General features: G+C 45.7%; 1 protein-coding gene across 5 annotated transcripts in view; it reads right to left on the reverse strand.

Moving 5' to 3' along the window:
• Nucleotides 1-19,499, reverse strand: part of ipo11 (importin 11) — an 878,696-nt gene that overhangs the window by 574,065 nt on the left and 285,132 nt on the right. For all 5 annotated transcript variants that reach the window (XM_072496963.1, XM_072496961.1, XM_072496959.1 and 2 more), the window contains 3 exons: nt 14,923-15,013; nt 8,313-8,360; nt 7,936-8,041 (listed from right to left, as the gene is read on the reverse strand). In XM_072496963.1, the coding sequence (XP_072353064.1) occupies nt 7,936-8,041; nt 8,313-8,360; nt 14,923-15,013 (245 nt within the window). The remainder of the gene's footprint in view (nt 1-7,935; nt 8,042-8,312; nt 8,361-14,922; nt 15,014-19,499) is intronic.

Raw genomic sequence — 19,499 nt, forward strand, 5'->3', positions numbered from 1 at the left:
TGGTAAGGGGCAGTGCGGATATGGCGGATGCCGTTCATCTTCGTGAACCTCGCAAACTCCTCACTCGTGAATGGAGTGCCGTTATCCGTGACCAGCACCTCGGGGAGGCCATGCGTACTAAACGACAAACGCATCTTTTCAATTGTTACGCACGACGTTGTCCCCTGCATCTTATGCACCTCTAGCCATTTAGACTGGGCGTCAATTAATAGAAGGAACATGGATCCTTGAAAAGGGCCTGCGAAATCTGCATGCAAGGGTGCCCACGGCCGCCCTGGCCATTCCCAGTGATGTAGGGGCGCGGCCAGCGGAAGCTTCTGATGCTCCTGGCAAATGGAGCAGTTTTGGGCCACCTTCTCAATGTCGGTGTCGAAGCCTGGCCACCAGTCATAACTCCGGTCCAACATTTTCATTTTGGTCACACCTGGATGCCCATTGTGCAAGTCTGTTAGTATCAGCTCCTGGCCTTTTTCCGGGACAATCACACGTGTCCCCCACAAGAGGATGCCGTCTTCCACGCTGAATTCTGACAGCTTGGAGGAAAATGCCCGCAACTCGTCTGGGAACTGTCTATGCTGCCCACCATACAGGACTATGTGCCGAACCTTTGACAGGACTGGCTCCGTCTGGGTCCACTCACGGATCTGTGATGCCGTGACAGGCGAGGTGTCCATAAAATGTAGGGTTGCAACCACCTCACCGGTCATGGGGGTCGACATGGGGCCGGTCGATAAAGGCAATCGGCTCAGTGCGTCGGCATTTGCTATCTGCGTACCTGGTTTGTGCTCCAGAGAATACTCGTATGCAGCAAGCAACAAAGCCCAGCGCTGGATCCGTGCGGAAGCAATGGGCGGTATTGGCTCATCCTCTCTGAAAAGTCCCAGCAGAGGCTTATGATCAGTCACGATAGTGAAGTGGCGGCCATACACGTACTGGTGGAAGCGTTTCACCGCAAAAACCACTGCTAGGCCTTCCTTCTCGATCTGCGCGTACTTTTTCTCCGCTGCAGTCAATGTGCGGGAGGTGAAAGCTATCGGTCGCTCGGCCCCGTTCTGCATCTTGTGGGACAGGACCGCCCCAATACCATACGGGGATGCATCACATGTGACGAGCAAAGGCTTTCCAGGATCATAGTGGGTTAGTAACCCAGACGACGACAATTGTTGCTTTACCCGCCGGAAAGCGGTTTCTTGCGGCTGACCCCAAACCCAGGTGTGATTTTTCTTTAGCAGAAGGTGCAAAGGGGCCAGCGTAGTTGCCAGATTGGGGAGGAACTACCCGTAAGAGTTTACGAGACCGAGAAAAGAACGAAGATGCGAAGTGTCAGTCGGGGCGGAGGCCTGTTGAATTGCACGCACCTTCTCTGCGACGGGGTGCAAACCTTCGCGGTCCACCCGTTAACCTAGGTAGACTACTTCCTTTGCCTGAAATACGCACTTTGTGCGACGGAAACGGACTCCAGCCTCCGAAAGGCGTCTAAGGACAGCCTCCAGATTTTCCAAATGTTCCTGCTCCGACGCCCTGTAATCAAAACGTCATCTAAGTAGACAGCAACACGGGGTAAACCTCTCAAAATGCCCTCCATAGCACGTTGAAAAATTGCGCAGGCAGAGGATACTCCAAAGGGCAACCGTGTATATTCATACAGGCCCCGGTGTGTATTAATCGTTACATATGGTCGGGAGGCAGGGTCCAGCTCCAACTGCAGGTAGGCGTGACTAATATCTAATTTTGTGAACGAGAGTCCACCTGCAAGCTTCGCGTAGAGATCCTCCATGCGAGGCATTGGATATCGGTCGAGTCGGGAAGCCGTATTCACTGTAAGTTTATAGTCGCCACACAAGCGAACTGTGGCATCTGGCTTCATTACAGGTACAATTGGTGCTGCCCAGTCAGCAAAACGGACAGGCCTGGTAATACCCAAACTCTCCAAACGAGTGAGCTCCCCTTCTACCTTCTCGAGCAAGGCGCCGGGCGCGCCCGGATATAGCGCGGCGTGGCTCCTGGTTCGACTTGGATACGGGCTACGGCCCCTTTTATTTTCCCCAAACCAGGCTGGAATACATCTGGGTATCGTCCTAGCACCTCAGTCAACCCTTCAGAAACTGTTTGGAGGATGTGCTGCCATTGCAACCGCAAATGGCGCAACCAGTCCCGACCCAACAGGCTGGGCCCATGGCCGCGCACCACGATAAGTGGGAAATGCCCCTCCTGGCGTCCATAAACAACAGGGGTCATTGTAGTTCCTGCAATGTCCAGTCGTTCCCCCGTGTAGGTGGCCAACCTGGCCTGTGAGTCGGTTAATATAAGGGTCTGTATACCCTGCTTGATGCGGTCGAATTTCCTCTGGGCGATCACGGAGACCGCTGCGCCAGTGTCCAACTCCATCTCAAGCGGGTGGCCATTGACCCGTACTGTCACCTTAATGGGGGCCACACGGGGAGCTGCCACACAATGCAACTGCAGGCAGTCGTCCTCCGTCTCCACGTCCTCAGGAGTAGTCGCCGCAGGTTCATCCACATGGAAGGTACGGCCCCTGGGCTGGTCCCAGTTATGGCCTCTGGGCTGGTCCCAGTTTCGGTCGGAACGACGGCACCTCTGGCGCCCCCAGGACCGCTGTCCACAACGGGACCGGCACCTACAACTCTGACACGGACATGGCTCATAGAGCATGTTCTGGAGAAGGCTCCCTTCGGGGAGGAATGTCCGACGGCCACTGCTGTCGGTCCGGACGTTGCCTCGCCCAAGGTACCGCAGGAGTGCACGGGGACGTTTTCGGACGGAAGGGGTTGCGCCCCAAGGCATGCACTTCCATTCCCTGTAGCTCATGGACTCCTCGTTCTGCGCTCTCTCGGGACAATACTATTTGAATGGCCTGTTGAAAAGTCAATGTTGGCTCCGCTAACAACTTTCTCTGGGTGGCCGCATTGTTAATACTGCAAATCAAACGGTCGCGTAACATTTCTGACAAGGTCTCACCATAGTCACAGTACTCCTCAATCCTGCGTAGCCTGGATAGAAAATCGGCAAGGGATTCTCCAGGGGTCCTCTCAGCGGTATTAAACCGGTAACGCTGGACTATCGTGGACGGGGTTGGGCTAAAATGTTGCCTCACTATATTCACAAGTTCATCAAACGTTTTGGTGTCTGGCGCAGCTGGGTACGTAAGGCTCCTAATCACCCCAAACGTCTGCGGGCAGCAGGCGGTGAGCAATATGACCACTTGGCGCTCGTTTTTGGTGATATTGTTTGCCCGGAAATAGTAACGCATCCGTTGTGTGTACTGGTTCCAGCTTTCCAGCGCAGCATCAAAAACATCCAAACTTCCGTACAGAGGCATGGTGTAATAGAAAACAACTTCCAACCTGTATCCAACAAAAATCCAGGGAGGTGGCTTCAGCAGTGTAGACAGCTATTCACTTTAACCTTCATCGCCAGTTTTGTGAGGGCCACAAAGAATCCAGCACGAGTTTTAAGGATACAAAGTAATAACATTTATTTACAATAACATATATATATATATATATATATATATATATATATAACAACAGCAGCAACTTCCCTTGCTGCACACTCCTTCCTGCTGGTTCCTAAACTGGCCAGCTTTATTTATACTTGGAGTTTACTAATGGTTTCTCCGCCCCCTCACTGGGGAAGCACATACTCCCACAGGATTGTGGGATTGTCATTAGTCCCCAGCCAATGGTAAGTAGGCAGGTTATAACACCAGACAATCAGCTTTGAGTGGCAGCTACCAAATGTGCGACCACTCACACCATGGCCACCACTAGAAGTCCTCCTACGCCACCTTATCCGTAGGTCAAACTGTGCCTGCAACAGCTTCCTGCTCGGCAAAAGCTCTGGGGTAGGGTCCTCCAAATACTTCCCATCTACCTCCAATATCTCATCAACCAGCCACTAGCTCCCTCGCTTCCTTGTCCACCGGCGCCTTATACGCAATTGTCTCCCCTCTCACCACCTCCGTCAAGAGCTTCCCACAACAGCGAGGGCGAAACCTTCCTGTTCAACTTGACATAATCATCCAACACCTTGGCCATCTTTATACAAAACCCCAGGTCTACTAACAGCCCCACATCCAAAGTCCATGCTGGCCATCGAGCGGCGCCCTCTCCAAAATCACACCCACCAGGTGTAGAGCATGGTCGGAAATTACAATTGCAGAGTCGCCACTTTCCTTACCCTTCGCCATTATAAAACAAAATCGATCCGTGAGTCGACCTTATGCACCGGTCAGAGGGAAATCCCCCCCCCCTGCTGCCGATATAAGAATCGCCATGGGTCCACCCCCCCCCCCACCCCTCCACCCCAATCTCGGTCATAAATGCAGCCAATACCTTTGCCCCCCGTGAAGGGGTAAGCGTATTTGGCCTGGAGTGGTTCTCTTTCAGGACACCTGACCTAACTACCCTTTACAGAGCCTTACCTGGTCCCTCGCTCGCAAGTGGGTCTCCTGCAACAGCACCACATCAGCTTTCAAACTCTTCAAGTGCGTGAAAACCCTCAAACCCTCGCCCCTTCACTCGGACTCCTAAATTCCAGACTTTCCATGTCACCAACCAGATTTATTTTGGGCGGGGGGGGGGGGGAGGGAATTATCCTTCTGGGGAACGCTGCACCCCTTCCCCGACTTTCACGTCCCGGGCCTGTACAACATGGCGCCTTACACCATTAGCAAACCAAGCCATCCCCCCTTTTACTTCCCAGAAACACCCCTACCACTTCCTCTTGAAACCACCTCACTTCCCCCAGTCTATCCAACGCCCCACACCTCCTAGGCGCCCCGAAACCTGCCTCAACAGATTCAGCAGGCCGCAACCACTCCCCCCACTTTTCTTCCGTTCGCTCGCTAACCAAAGCTTGCTAGCGTGGGTGCCCTTCCACCAGAACCCCCTTTTCCTCGCTAAAACAAAGGAATCAAAACCTCTACACCCCCACCCATCAACCTTGCCACTCTAAAACACCAAAACCCACACCAAAGAACCGGCCCCTGAACTCCCTCCCCAGCTACCCTCCAAGAAAATAACAGCATTACAACATCTTGGCAAACAAAAACAAACAAATTTATCAAAACATCAGTCCCCCACCAGCCCCAATTCACCACCAACACCAATGTCTCTCGCCTGCCACGATGAGCCAAGTCCCACTCCTTCTGCTTGAACAAACACCTGCACCTTGAGATCCTGGTAAATTCTAGTCACAGTGCCTTCCCATTTCATCTCTCGCGTCCACTTGGCTCCCCTCAACACCTTCTCCTTGTAGCTATGAAAGCGCATGATCACCACCCTCGGCGGCTCATTCACCCGTTGCTTGTGGCTTCGGCCAGAGTGACTGGCGGGCCCTATCAAACTTCACGGGGTGTCCTACGCACGCTATAAACTCTGTTTGACTCGGACCCTCCTCCCCCATCAGCTTCCTCAGCACCTCCGCTATAAACTCTGTTTGACTCAGACCCTCCGCGCCCTCCGGCAGCCCCACAATCCGCAGGTTCTTCTCCGGAGACCAGTTTTCAAGGTCCTCCCACCTTTGCTCTCAGGCCCCTATGCTGACCTTCCATCTTGGCCATTACAGCTTCAAGTGAGGCAAGCCGGTCTCTATGCCTCGACAGTGCCTCCCTCTACCCCTTTCAATGCCTCGCCCTGCTCCAACACGGTCTCTAATGTTCTTCCAAGCACTCCGTTATCGGGGCAAGTACTCCACCGAATGCTTGAGGGACTTCAGCATCTCCCTCTCTTGCCTCTCAAAGTGTTTACTGAACCGCCATCACTTCCATCAATGTATCCACCATCACAGAGGCGGCCCCTCCCGGCCCACTTGCCTCCGCCATCTTCCCTGCACTCGGGTGCTCGAGCTTCCTGGTGGACTAGTGCTCCCCTGATTTTTGCGCAGGTTCTTGGCCATCCTCCACCAATTACTCTTGACAGGGACAACTTTGCATGCAATTGTCCCCACAAAAAACAGGTGAAAAGAACCTAAAACTCAGGAGTCTGGCAGGAGCAACTCAACATGCAACCTCCTCGTACATGCCACCGCCAGAAGTCACCCAATATTTAAATATAACCTTTTCCAAATATACAGTGAACAAAGTGGTCAAAAATCGCATAATCTGGCAGTGTCCACAATTATTATTTATTCAAACATTCGTTACATAAATTCCTGTGTGCATGCTGATCCATGCAGAAGAGATCACCTGAAGCAGAGTTCCAAGTCAATCATTTCACGTCAGAACCTTTCTGCAAGTACTTCTGTCTCATTAATGCTTTGTTCAAGTTCACTGAAGCTTGGACTAACCAGCTGTGTTGAAAATATGGGCTTAGAGAATTTTTTGTAAAGAAAAAAGGGAGAGGCAGAAAGATGGAAAGATAGGAACAAGTATATTAACTTTAATATACAGAAGAGTAATAGCCAGGTCTGTTAAAAGGTCAAAGGGAGGAATCTGTGGAGGGCAGGATTCAGGCAGCTGGTCTTTGGTTAACTTGAGAGCTTATGCAAAATGGAAAGCTGGGAAAAGGGATTCTTGAAGATGAGGTTTAGACGTGACAAAAGCATGGATGTAAAGATGCCAGCAGCAGTGGTGCTAAAGTAAGGGGCAGACATGGCCTCCTTCTGTGCTGTAATGGTTCTATGGCATGGATGATGCAGAAGTGGAAATAGACAGTTTTGGATAAAATTAGGTTTCCACAATCTAATGAGTGGACTGAGATGAAAATAGCTTCACTGGCAGGATGCCGAGTTTATGCCAGTTGAGATTTGGTGCTGACGTCACAACACAGGCACACTACTATTCGCTGTACAACGCCATCAAATATAACCAAAATCTTACATGCATGAAACAGCAGGGTTGCATAAGCAGACTGAGCAGTACAACAGTTACCGTTGATCCCAGCATAGAAGCCAACCTTTGAAGCTTCGAAAAATCCTTTGAAAAAATTGCGTTGACTCATACGCAAAGAAAACCGCTGGTATTGATGTCGGTGGTTGCCATCTTGAAATGTGAAAAATAGATTTGTCGGCCACCATGCCACCTGCTCGGTTTAGGTGTGCCTTAAAGTCTCGTGCAATGTCTTGCCAACAGGTCCGTATTACTTGCTTGATCCCATACATACCCGACTTATATGGTGACTATAACCCTAAACATGTATATCAGAGTTGAAAAATTGAGGCTAACTACTAATGCACAAATAGGTCCAAACATACATTTATTAACTGAAAATCGGAGGGGTGCATTATCCACCAAGTATAAGCCTCGACATGTATTTTGGTGTCCAAAAAACAGAGGTTGCCTTATACGTCACGATCCACAATGACATAGGAGTGCATAACAGCTCATTTTTCCAAGGCCCAACCAGCATATTAAAGCAGTTTTAAATATTTGATACCATAACAACATCATCACTAAGAGTTTTTAACCACATCAGCTGGAGTGTTATAGGAATAAGGGGCTGTTATTACACCGAAGAAAGATTATTAATTCTTGTACTCAACATGGTTTTTGGGTTCTACCATTTACCTAATGATGATAAAATGATTTTGCAAGATGACCGAGAATATTTTATCAGCAGAGCTACTTTCAGAAGCAACATATTCACCACATTGTTTGGGAAGTAAAGTTGATCAGTGAGCAATCTGAAGCGTGAATCTTATTGGCCAAATAAGACAAATAAGACTGATGTTTGTGCTGATGTCCAGGGGCTGGACACTCCATTATCCAAACTGAGAAAGATAATGCCAGTGGAAGAGAGTAAAAGGAGAGAAAAACGTGAAACCAAGATAATCAAAGAGGCATTAACCAAACGCAAAAGACAGAATGTGAAATTAAGCAGCACTGTGTGAATATGTTAATGTTCTACTGGAAATATTTGAATCAAATTTCTGAACAGTAGGCTCTCTCAATTTGCTTGAAGAATAATGGCTTACCTTATGTGAGTAACCTGCAACTCAGCCAGTAACTGGCTATTAAACCATTGGTCAAAGTCCACACTGTCAAAAAGTTCATAGGCTGCCAATCCAATTGCATTGTACACTATCAAGAGGAAATTCAAACGTATCAGCAATATAAACTAATTTCATAACTGATTGAAATAAATATTAATGTTAAATATATCAAATGGATATTTAATATTTCCTGGTCTTATATGAATTTTTATTATAAAATGTTCTAAAATATGTCTCTGATGCACAAAGCTATGCTATTCCACAATAATCAAGCAACATTGTCATAGTTGCACGAAAACCAACAACATTACTACCGTCCTTTATTGAAATAGAGAAAATCTTGGAAAAATGTAACATACCAGCATCTTTGACCACTAGTCCAACAGTGTTATCGACATTGGTTGGTCCTAAAAAATACACCAAGAACATTATTTCTGGTTGTTTCATTTTTACTCAAGTACAAATGCAACTATTGAAATAAAGAAAAAAAATAGATAACATACAGAAGTTATTCCACAGCAAGGGTAACTTGATACTTCTGTGTAACAGACAACAGAATTTAGTACTGACTTACAATTTATGACGAGTACAAAATGCAGCAGGCAGTCCCAAAGTTATACTGCTTACTATACATTGCATTGGAATTAGCCATGGCACATTCCTGCAAATGCATACAAAATGCCGTGCAGGATGCTAAAAATGAGATGTTAACCTGGTGAAGCTACAAAATAGGATGACAAGCATGACAAACAGCAGAAGCAGCATACTATAGATAGAGCTAAGCAATCTCACAATTTACGGATCAGATCTGAGCTTTGTCACATCCAATCATGAATAGTGGTGGACAATGAAACAACTCACTGGAGGAGGCGGCTCCATAAATGTTCCCATCCTCAAACATGGCAGAGCCCAGCACATCAGTGCAGAAGACAAGGCTGTAGCATCTGCAGCCAGAAGTGCCGAGCGGATAAACCATTTTGGACTCCTCCTGGAGTCCTAGCATCACAGATACTTGCCTTCAGCCAATTCGGTTCACTCCATATATCACAAAACTGTTGGAACGCACTGGATACAACATTCCAGAAATGGTACTGAGGATCTGTGCTCCAGAACTAGCCACGACTCTAGCCAAGCTGGTCCAGTACAGTCACAATCCTGGCAGCTACACAGCAATATGGAAAATTGCCCAGGTATTTCCTGTTCACAACAAGCTGGACATGTCCAACCCAGCCAATTACTGCCCATCAGTTTATTCTCAATAATCAGTAAAGTGAGAGAAAGTGTCATCAACAGTGCTATCAAGTGGCACTTAGTCAGCAATAACTTGCTCACTGACACGCAGTTGGGGATGTGCCCCTCAGTTCTGGCTTCATGATTGCCTTAAACATGGCGAAGAAAACTGAACACAAGCGAGAGGTACGGGTGGCTGTCCTTGACATCAAGGCAGTATTTGACAAAGTGTGGCATCAGGGAGCTGTAAAAATACTGAAGTCAATGGGAATCAAAGGGAAAAGCCATCACTGGTTAGTCATACCTGGCACAAAGGAAGATGGTTGTGGTGGTTGGAGAACAAGCATCTTAGTCACAAGACATCACTGCAGGAGTTTGTCAGGTAGTGTTCTAGACCCAACAATCTTCAGCTGCTTCATCGATGACCTTCCCTCCATCATAATGTCAGAACTCGAGCTGTTCATTGATAGTTGCATAATGTTCTGCATCATTCGTGACTCCTCAGATACTGAAGCAGTCCGTGCAATATATAAAAAGACCTGGGCAATATTCAGGCTTGGGCTGCTGAGTGGCAAGTAACATTTACACCACACAAGTCCAACAAGAGAGAATCAAACCATCTCCTCATAATTTTCAGTGGCATTACCATCGTTGAATCCCTCATTATCAACATTCTGGGGGTTACCATTGATCAGAAATTGAACTGAACAGCCATATAAGTACTGTGACTATAAGCGCATGTGGGGGCTGTGAATTCTGCAGAGAATAACTCATCTCCTGATTCCCCAAAACCTGTCTACCCTTTAAAAGGCACAAGTCAGGAGTCTGACGGAGTACTCTCCCCTTGCCTGGATGAGTGCAGCTCCAACAACACTCAAGGAGACCCATGCACCGTGGCAGCAGTGTGCACCATGTAAATGATGCATGCAACAATTCACCAAGGTTCCTTTGACAGTACCTTCCAAACCTATGACCTCAGAAGGACAAGGGCAGCAGATACATGGGAAGGCCACCACCAAGTTTCACCATCCTGACTTGGAAATATACCATCGTTCCTTCACTATCACTGGGTCAAGATGAAAATAATACTACTGCTGCTGCCTATAAGAAACACACATTTTGTATATCTATAGTCTCGCCACTATGGGCCAGAACCTCCTTGAAGAGGCACTCATATTCGGATTGCCACTCCACTCCTCTTCAAGCTGCTCTGCAATTGCATATTTCTCGCTTGTCATCCCAACTTGGGCTGAGTAAGATGAAATGAAATGAAAATCGCTTATTGTCACAAGTAGGCTTCAAATGAAGTTATGTGAAAAGCCCCTAGTCGCCACATTCTGGCGCCTGTTCGAGGAGGCCAGTATGGGAATTGAACCGTGCTGCTGGCCTTGTTCCGCATTACAAGCCAGCTATTTAGCCAGTGTGCTAAAAGATTAGTGAAATGCAGTCGGTTCCCAAGTCCTTTAGTCGAGTGCAGGAGTTGGGAAAAGGAAGCCATGGCCCTTTTTTTTTTTACAGCACAAACTGTCATGAACTAGGTTAGTTTACAAGTCCCAGCCATTTGGAGAAGGTTAAGTACGTAAGACAGTGGGATCAGATGGGAGGGGCCGTGGGGAGGTGTGATCATCGGTGGGCAGCTGGAGCACAACAGGGCGATTTGGGGTGTCATTGGGGATGGTTGGCTATCAGAAGTTGGATGTGGTCTTTACTTTCTAACCTCCTCTGAGTAGCCATTCTGATAAAACAGTTGGAGCCATCCGAAGTTTGCAATACAAGTCGGAGTGTCTGATGGTTCCTAGTGCAGAATAATTGCCCGGCTGAAGTTTGAACTTCCCAGGCAATTTCCATGTAATCCTTATATGGGGACATTCGGAGTATGGAAGGTATCCTAATGCATCTTTGGAGCAGCGAAGTGCAGCACGGAGGCGGAGTGGTTAGCGCTGCTGCCTCATGGCGCCGAGGTGCCAGGTTCGATCCCGGCTCTGGGTCACTGTCCATGTGGAGTTTGTACATTCTCCCCGTGTTTGCGTGGGTTTCACCCCACAATCAAAAGATGTGCAGGCTAGGTGGATTGGCCACGCTAAATTGCTCCTTAATTGAAAAAAATGAATTGGGTACTCAATTTTTAAAAAGGTTTTGTGGATCAGCGCCTGGGTACAACCCCACAGAGCTCAGATATTATAGGCCATCATTTTTTTAATGTATTTTATTGGTTTTGTATCTATTCATCATGCCATTCTCTCGGGTTATCACAATATTACCGAGGAATCTCAAAAAGGAAAATGGACGTACTAAAAGGAAACAAAAGTACACAACAAACGAATGAGGGCGGCACGGTGGCACTCTAGTTAACACTGCTGCCTCACAGCGCCAAGGACCCCGGTTCCATTCCTGCCTTGGGTGACTGTGTGGAGTTTGCACATTCTACCTTTGTATCTGCGTGGGTTTCCTCCAGATGCTCTGGTTTCCTCCCACAATCCAAAGATGTACAGATTAGGTGGATTGGCCATGCTAAATTGCCGCTTAGTGTCCCAAAAAGATGCGTAGATTAGGTTAAGGATTTATTGGGGAGTGAGCTTGGGTGGAGTACTCTTTCAGTGGGTTGGTGCAGACTCGATGGGCCGAATGGTCTCCTTCTGCACTGTAGGGATTCTATGATTCTAAGTGTGGGAGCCCCCTACTTTTGTGCCTCTGGCTGTCAATTGGATGAGTAAAGGGGCGGGGGGGGGGGGGGGTGGAAACAAGATAGGCAATGGAAGAGAAAGATGAGGAGACGGGTGGAAGAGAGATGGGAATGGGGGGACGGGGACACATCAAGCAAAACACAGGGCAAGTAGGGAACCAGAAGGGACAAGCAGCGGTAATGCGTACATCCGTAACTGCAACGCCAAGGTGAACGCAAAACATGCCCCTGGTATGTTCAATTTGTAGGCTATCATAACAGTATTTTTGAGGTATGAAGCTAACAGAAGTATAAATGCTAAACTAAATGTGGGAATCCTCATTTTGTCTTTAAATTTTAATCATTAATTCCTTTCAGCACAGATGCATCAAATTATCTTGCTGTACAGGTCTCGTGTGATGAACAGGTTTCTCTTCAGAGGAATTTCCAAGGTAGGTCGCATGTAATTATGATTGGCTGTTATATTTTGCAGTGGTGCTAATTGGGCATAATTGTAAGTAATGATGAAAAGTTTCTATGGCAGAAGATTAATGCAAATTAGTTGAGATGTTAATCAATATGGTAACTCAAATTAGTTACATGAATTCATTATTCATTTTCTTTTGTTTATAACGACAAGAAATATGAAATTAACTATTTGTGGGGATCAACACTAGCAAGCTTGAGGCATTATAAACATCACATATTTGTCAATATTTTCTCCTTAAAAGTGGAATTATATAAACACTAGTTAAAGTTCACACCCTAGGGTAGCACAGTGGCGCAGTGGTTAGCACTGCTGCCTACGACACGGAGGACCCGGGTTTGATCCCTGCCCCGGGTCACCGTCTGTGTGGAGTTTGCACTGTCTTCCTGGGTTTCACCCCCACAACCCAAAGATGTGCAGTGGATGGGCCACACTAAAATTGCCCCTTAATTGGAAAAAATCATTGAGTACTCTTAAATTTTAAAAACATGTTTACACCTTACATTGCCTTATATTTAATAAATTAGAATAGCCTCAGAAAGACTTTCACATTACATTTCAGCCCAGATTTTAGGTTGTAGCAACAACAAAACTGTCAAATTTTGCCATTATTACACTGGTAGAACTGATTGCTCTTGCTGTCAGTGATTTGTTGTCCCTCCACAAGGGGACTGTTAAAGCCTTCACAAATAGAAACGATAGAAATCACCTCAATTAATGTGAACATCCACTTTATACACTATTATTCTCACAGCAAAAACATTTGGAAGAGTTATGCCTTGTTGAATGAGGTGCAAATGTGTTTTTGAATGATGCAGAAAGTTATAAGTATTGCTGAACAATCTCCTTGGCTTTTAAAAACTAATTTTATATTTGTGGAATGACAAATTTATCCATTATAATAAAAAATGCTATAGATTTAAAACATTTTTAAAAAGTTTATTTATGATATTGAAATATTTATTTTGCTCTTCAGAAAACTTAAAATTAAAGATGGTCGGCACTCTTTCTACTTCCTGGTTTGATGTCTGTGAGAATGCTTCAATGTGATCAGCTGTTTAGCCTGCTTAATATAGTCACTGCAACTGGAGACTGGAGATCCTCTCTGGTTTGCACAAAAACTAAATTAATATTGAGAAAAGTGAAATCCACGCCAAAGACATTACTGAAATTTACTGGACAGCTTTCTTTGAGTTCAGCTGCAAACATTGTCACCATCATTGCTTACTGCAAAATCTGGGCCATAATTAACAATGATTCATAGTATAATAAGCATTGGAATGTTAGTCACTTTTTGGTCACAATCTTTTTTAAAAAATGTAGATTCCCCAATTCTTTTTTTTCAATTAAGGGGCAATTTAGCATGGTCAATTCACCTACCAGGCATATCTTTGGGTTGTGGGGATGAGACCCACGCAGACACGGGGAGAATGCGTAAATTCCACGTGGATAGTGACCAAGGGCTGGGATCAGACCCGGGTTCTCGGCGCTGTGAAGCAGCAGTGTTAACCACTGCACCACCGTGCCACCCGGTTTGGTCACAATCTTGTACCAAAATTACTCTCCAATCACCTCCCAATTACCAATATTTAAATTCACACTTTGAATATGTTGACCAAAACCTACATAACTGACACTGAACTGCAATTCATAGGTTGCAGAGAATGTATAATTATTTCAAATTACTTTGATGAGGAACCTACTTGCAAAGTTACGAGTTTTGAATTCACCAGTCAAACATATATCAGCTTGGCTCAGTTGGAGGCACTCTTAACAAATGCCACATCATGGCTTCAAGCCCCATTTTTAATTTAACCTTATAGTCTAGACCGACATTTCAATGCAGCATTGAGATCAAATAAAAGATCCAAAAGGCTAAACAGGGTGGGTAACAATTTCAGTGGAGGAGGATTTAAACCAATATGGCAGGGAAATAGTCAGCAGGGTCAACGATCTGAGAGAAGTAGTAAGGTGGCCAGAAGATAAATAGCAGCAGAGTAAAGAAGAGATCAGAAACAAAAGAGGTCAGACTGCAAATGGGAGGCCATCTATGATGGTTTTGGAGTGCAAGTTTATAAATGCCCGAAATAGACAAAATAAGCTTCAGGCACTTGTTGGCAGATGGAACTAGATACAGTGGCAATAACATATCTGGTTCATTCTTAATTCTTGGCTACAAGGTCTTCAAGAAAGATAGAGAAGGAAGAAAATGGAGGACAGGGTGGCAGTATTAATCAAAAAAAGCAATACAGCGCTGGAAAGTGATGACATAGGTTGATGGGTCAAAGACAGAATCCACTTAGTCAGAATTGAGGAACAGTCCAGAAGCAATTTAAATATTAGATCTGTGTGATAGGCAACCAAATAGTGGGTGACAATACAAGAGTAAATTTGCAGGCAAGTGACAGAAAGGTGGAAGAATAAAGGGAAGTCTTCAAAGAGGAGAAAGGCTTTACTCAGCTAGGCGCATTTCAACAATGCGATGTCCTGTGGTTGTGAAACACTTCAGGTACATCCAAAATAGTCTCTCCAATGCAATATATATCATGCTGAAATTAAACATCTCTTTAAAAAATAAAAGAGAACTTACCATGGAGATTTTGAACCATTTCTAACAGCACAGGAGTAAGCGTTTGGCTGTATTCGTGAAAAATGTCCAAAAACAGCACTTCCGTGCATGGCTAAAAGGCCAAAAAAATAATAAAAGAATGAACAAATGCAGCATTTTAAGTTATTTTACTATTGTAAACCATAGGTCTATTATTTGTCTTTGCAAATGTCACATATTTTCCTCTTTGAATGTCACAGCATCATCCATCAAACAGTGCAGGTATTCATCTCAAAAGGTCTGTGGAGCTCTTTTAAAGTACATTTCAGTTGATCCCACCCCTCCGCTCTTTCCCAATATGTATGCTATTTTTTTCCCATTAAGTATTTATTCAATTCCCTTCTGAAGGCTGATATTGAGTCTATATCCAACATATTTTCAGATAGTGCATCTCAAATCCTAAGCAATCATTGCAAAGAAAGAGTTTTCACATCACCTCTGGTTCCTTCGGCAATCATCTTATGTCTGTGTTCTCTGATTATTGACCCATCAGCCATTGGAAACAGTTTGTCTTAGTTTTTTCTAAACTCTTCCTGATTCTAACACCTCCATCAAACAATCCTAGCTTCTCTAATCTATCAGCTGCACCCTTCAAACCCACTGCCTCTATCACCCAGGACAAAGGCAAGAGGTACACGGAGCACCACTAACTGCATGTTCCCCTCCAAATCACACACCATCCTGACTTGGAACTAACCTGTCGCTTAGATTACATAGAATTTACAGTGCAGGAGGAGGCCATTCAGCCCATCGAGTCCACACCAGCCCCTGGAAAGAGCACCCCAACCAAGCCCACACCTGCAACCCATCCCCGTAACCCAGAAACCCCACCTGACCATTTTGTGGACATTAAGGGCAATTTAGAATGGCCAATCAACCTAACCTGCACATCTTTGGACTGTGGGAGGAAACTGGAGCACCCGGAAGAAACCCACGCAGACACTGGGAGAAAGTGCAGACTCCCCACAGACAGTGACACAAGCTGGGAATCGAACCTGGGACCCTGGCGCTGTGAAGCAACATTGCTAACCACTGTGCTACCGTGCCGCTTCTTCAGTGTCGCTGTGTGAAAAATCCGGCATCTCTCTTCCCAGCATCAATGTGGGTGGAATGCAGCAGTTCAAAATGGCAGCTCACCCCTGCCTTCTCCAGGCCAATTAGGAATGGACAATAAATGCTGACCTGATCTACGACACCCACATTTTGTAAATAAATAAATTAAGGAACCTGGGTGGCCTTGGTCATAAATCACTAAAGGTACAGCAAACAATTAAAAAGGCAAATGGTATTTTGCAAGAGGTTTTGAGTACAGCAGTACTGGCTGTAATTGTACATAGCTCTGGTGAGGCCGCACCTGGGGTATGCTGTAAAGTTTTGGTCTCCTTATGCAAGGAAGGATATACTGGCCATAGCGGGAATGCAACGAAGATTTATGAGGTTGATCGTTGGGATGGTTGGGACTGCAGTACAAGGAGAGATTGAGGACACTGGGCCTGTATTCTTCAGAGTTCCGAAGAATGAGAGGTGATATCATGGAAGCATACACAATTCATACATGGCTTGACAGGGTAAATGCAGGAAGGATGTTTCTCCTAGCTGTAGAAGTCTAGTAACAGGTGACGCAGTCTCAGAATAAGAGGTAAGCCAGTTAGGGCTGAGACGCCAAGATTTAGACAAACAATTTCAGATGAGGCCGAGCTAGTGTTTGATGTATATTTATCAAAACCTCATAGCTTTTGTACCCATGCTTCGTTAACTGTTTTGTTAATAGGCCCTGTTACCTTCAAAGATTTGCACACAAACACCGTAAGCCTCATTCTTGTTTAAATTGTACCATTGTTTCTCCTCATTCTGCCTATCAAAATGCCTCAACCATACTCTTTTCTGCCTTTAATTTTATTTGCCATTTCCAGCCACTCCAACAGCTGGTCTAGGTCCTCGTGAAGAAGCTTTATTCTGTAAGCTGTCACTTAGCCGGTAACACTCTCGCCTCGGAGTTAGAAAATTGTGGTTCAAGTCCCACTTCAGGATTTGATGCAAAAAACAAAGCTGACACTCCAATGCAATACTGGCAGAGTGATGCATTATCAGAGGTGCCATCCCTCCAGTTGTGATGTCTGCCCAATCAGGTGCACACAGGACAATCACAAGTCACAATTTCAAAGATGAGCAGAGGAGCTTGTCCCAGTGATAAAAATAAACTGAATTGGATTTGGGTTTATTGTCACATGTACCTAGGTAAAGTGAAAGGTATTGTTCTGCATACAGTCCAGACAAATCGTTCCATACATGAAAAACATGAAATGAAATGAAAATGAAAATTGCTTATTGTCACAAGTAGGCTTCAATGATGTTACTGTGAAAAGCCCCTAGTCGCCACATTCCGGCGCCTGTTCAGGGAGGCTGGTACGGGAATTGAACCGTGCTGCTGGCCTGCTTGGGCTGCTTTAAAAGCCAGCGATTTAGCCCAGTGTGCTAAACCAGCCCCTATGAAAATTGCTTATTGTCACAAGTAGGCTTCAAATGAAGTTACTGTGAAAAGCCCCTAGTCGCCACATTCCAGCGCCTGTTCGGGGAGGCTGTTACGGGAATTGAACCGTGCTGCTGGCCTGCCTCGGTCTGCTTTCAAAGCCAGTGGTTTAGCAGTGTGCTAAACCAGCCCCTAGTGTGCTAAACCAGCCCCTGGTTTACATAGGACATACTATTGATACACAATGTAAATACATAGAGATAGACATAGACATCGGGTGAAGCATAAGGAGTGTAATGCTACTCAGTAGAGAAGATGCGTGGAGAGATTCCACAGGAGGATCAATCAGGAGTCTGGTAACAGCGAGGAAGAAGCTGTTCTCAGACTTTTGTATCTCCTGCCTGATGGAGGAGGCTGGAAGAGAGAGTAACCTGGGTGGGAGGGGTCTTTGCTAATGCTGCCCACTTTCCCAAGGCAGACAGAGTCAATGGATAGAAGACGAAGGCGGGTTTGTATGATGGACTGGGCTGTGTTCATGACTCTCTGTAGTTTCTTACGGTCTTGGGCCGAGCAGTTGCCATACCAGGCTGTGATGCAGCCAGATAGGATGCTTTCTATGGTGCATCTGCAAAAATTGGTAAGAGTCATAGTGGACATGCCAAATTTTCTTTGTTTCCTGAGGAAGTATAGGCACTGTTATGCCTTCTTGGTTGTAGCGTCAACGTGGGTGGACCAGGACAGATTGTTGTGGATGTGCACACCTAAGAATTTGAATCTGCACCTCAGCACCATTGATGCAGTCAGGGGTGTGTACAATACTTCTCTTCCTGAAGCCAATGACCAGCTCCTTAGTTTTGCTGACGTTGAGGGGGAGATTGTTGTCGTCACACCATGCCACTAGGTTCTATATCTTCCTCCTGTACTCTGACTCATCGTTGTTCGATATCCGACCCACTATGGTCGTGTTATCAGCAAACTTGTCGGTGGAGTTGGAGTCAAATTTTGCCACACAGTCGTATATGTATAGGGAGTACAGTAGGGGGCTAAGTACGCAACGTTGCAGGGACCCGGTATTGAGGACTATCGTGGAGGCGTCATTGTTGATCCTTACTGATTGTGGTCTCGGGGTCCGGAAGTCAAGGATCCAGTTGTAGAGGGAGGAGGCAAGACCTAGCTTTTGGAGATTTGATATGAGCTTGGCTCGGATTGTGATGTTGTATGCAGAGCTGTGGTCAATGAATAGGAGTCTGATGTAAGAGTCCTTGTTGTCGAGATGCTCCAGGGCTATGCGTAGGGCCAGAGAGATAGCGTATGCTGTGGACCGGTTGTGGCGGTATTTGAATTGCAGTGGATCAAGGTATTTTGGTAGCATGGACTTGATGTGTCTCATGACCAACCTCACAAAGCACTTCATGATAGATATCAAAGCCACCTGACGGTATTGTCTAGCCATTGTCACATTGCTGTTTGTGGAATCTTGCTGGGAGCAAATAGGCTCCTGCTTTTTCCTACATTCCAAAAGTGACTAAAACATTGGCTATAAAGTGCTTTGGACAATCTTTTGGTATAGAACGGCATTAGAAAGAAATGCAAGTCTTTCTTTTTATCTTTCTCATGCTTTACAAAATTTTAAATTATTAAGAACATCAGCAGTCCAAATCAATATTCCATTTAAAATGTAGTTGCTTTGCACAGTAGCTTTTTGTCCCCAATGTGCAGTCCCTTTAAATGTTTATGTGCTGTTGAACACACACACACACACACACTATCTATCAAAGAACAAAGCCTGCGCGGTGTCTTCCAGATCACTGTGTGATTGCCTACACACACGGTACTGAACCTTGGGGAACACCATCGTATGTTTCCTTCTCTACAGCCATTTACCACAACTCTGCTTTCTGTCCCTTAGTCAGTTTTGTTCCCATGCTGCTTCAATTTTATGAACTAGCCTAACATATGACATTTTATTCAACACTTTCTAAAAGTCCATGTACACAACATCAACTGCACAGGCTGCAAGTAAAGCAAGAAGTGGGAAAGTGTGGATAAAGGCTTTAAAGGGCATGAAGGTGAGGCAATGTCAGAGGCA

Source organism: Scyliorhinus torazame, chromosome 3, assembly GCF_047496885.1.
Source record: "Scyliorhinus torazame isolate Kashiwa2021f chromosome 3, sScyTor2.1, whole genome shotgun sequence".
In the NCBI taxonomy this organism is placed as follows: Eukaryota; Metazoa; Chordata; class Chondrichthyes; order Carcharhiniformes; family Scyliorhinidae; genus Scyliorhinus; species Scyliorhinus torazame.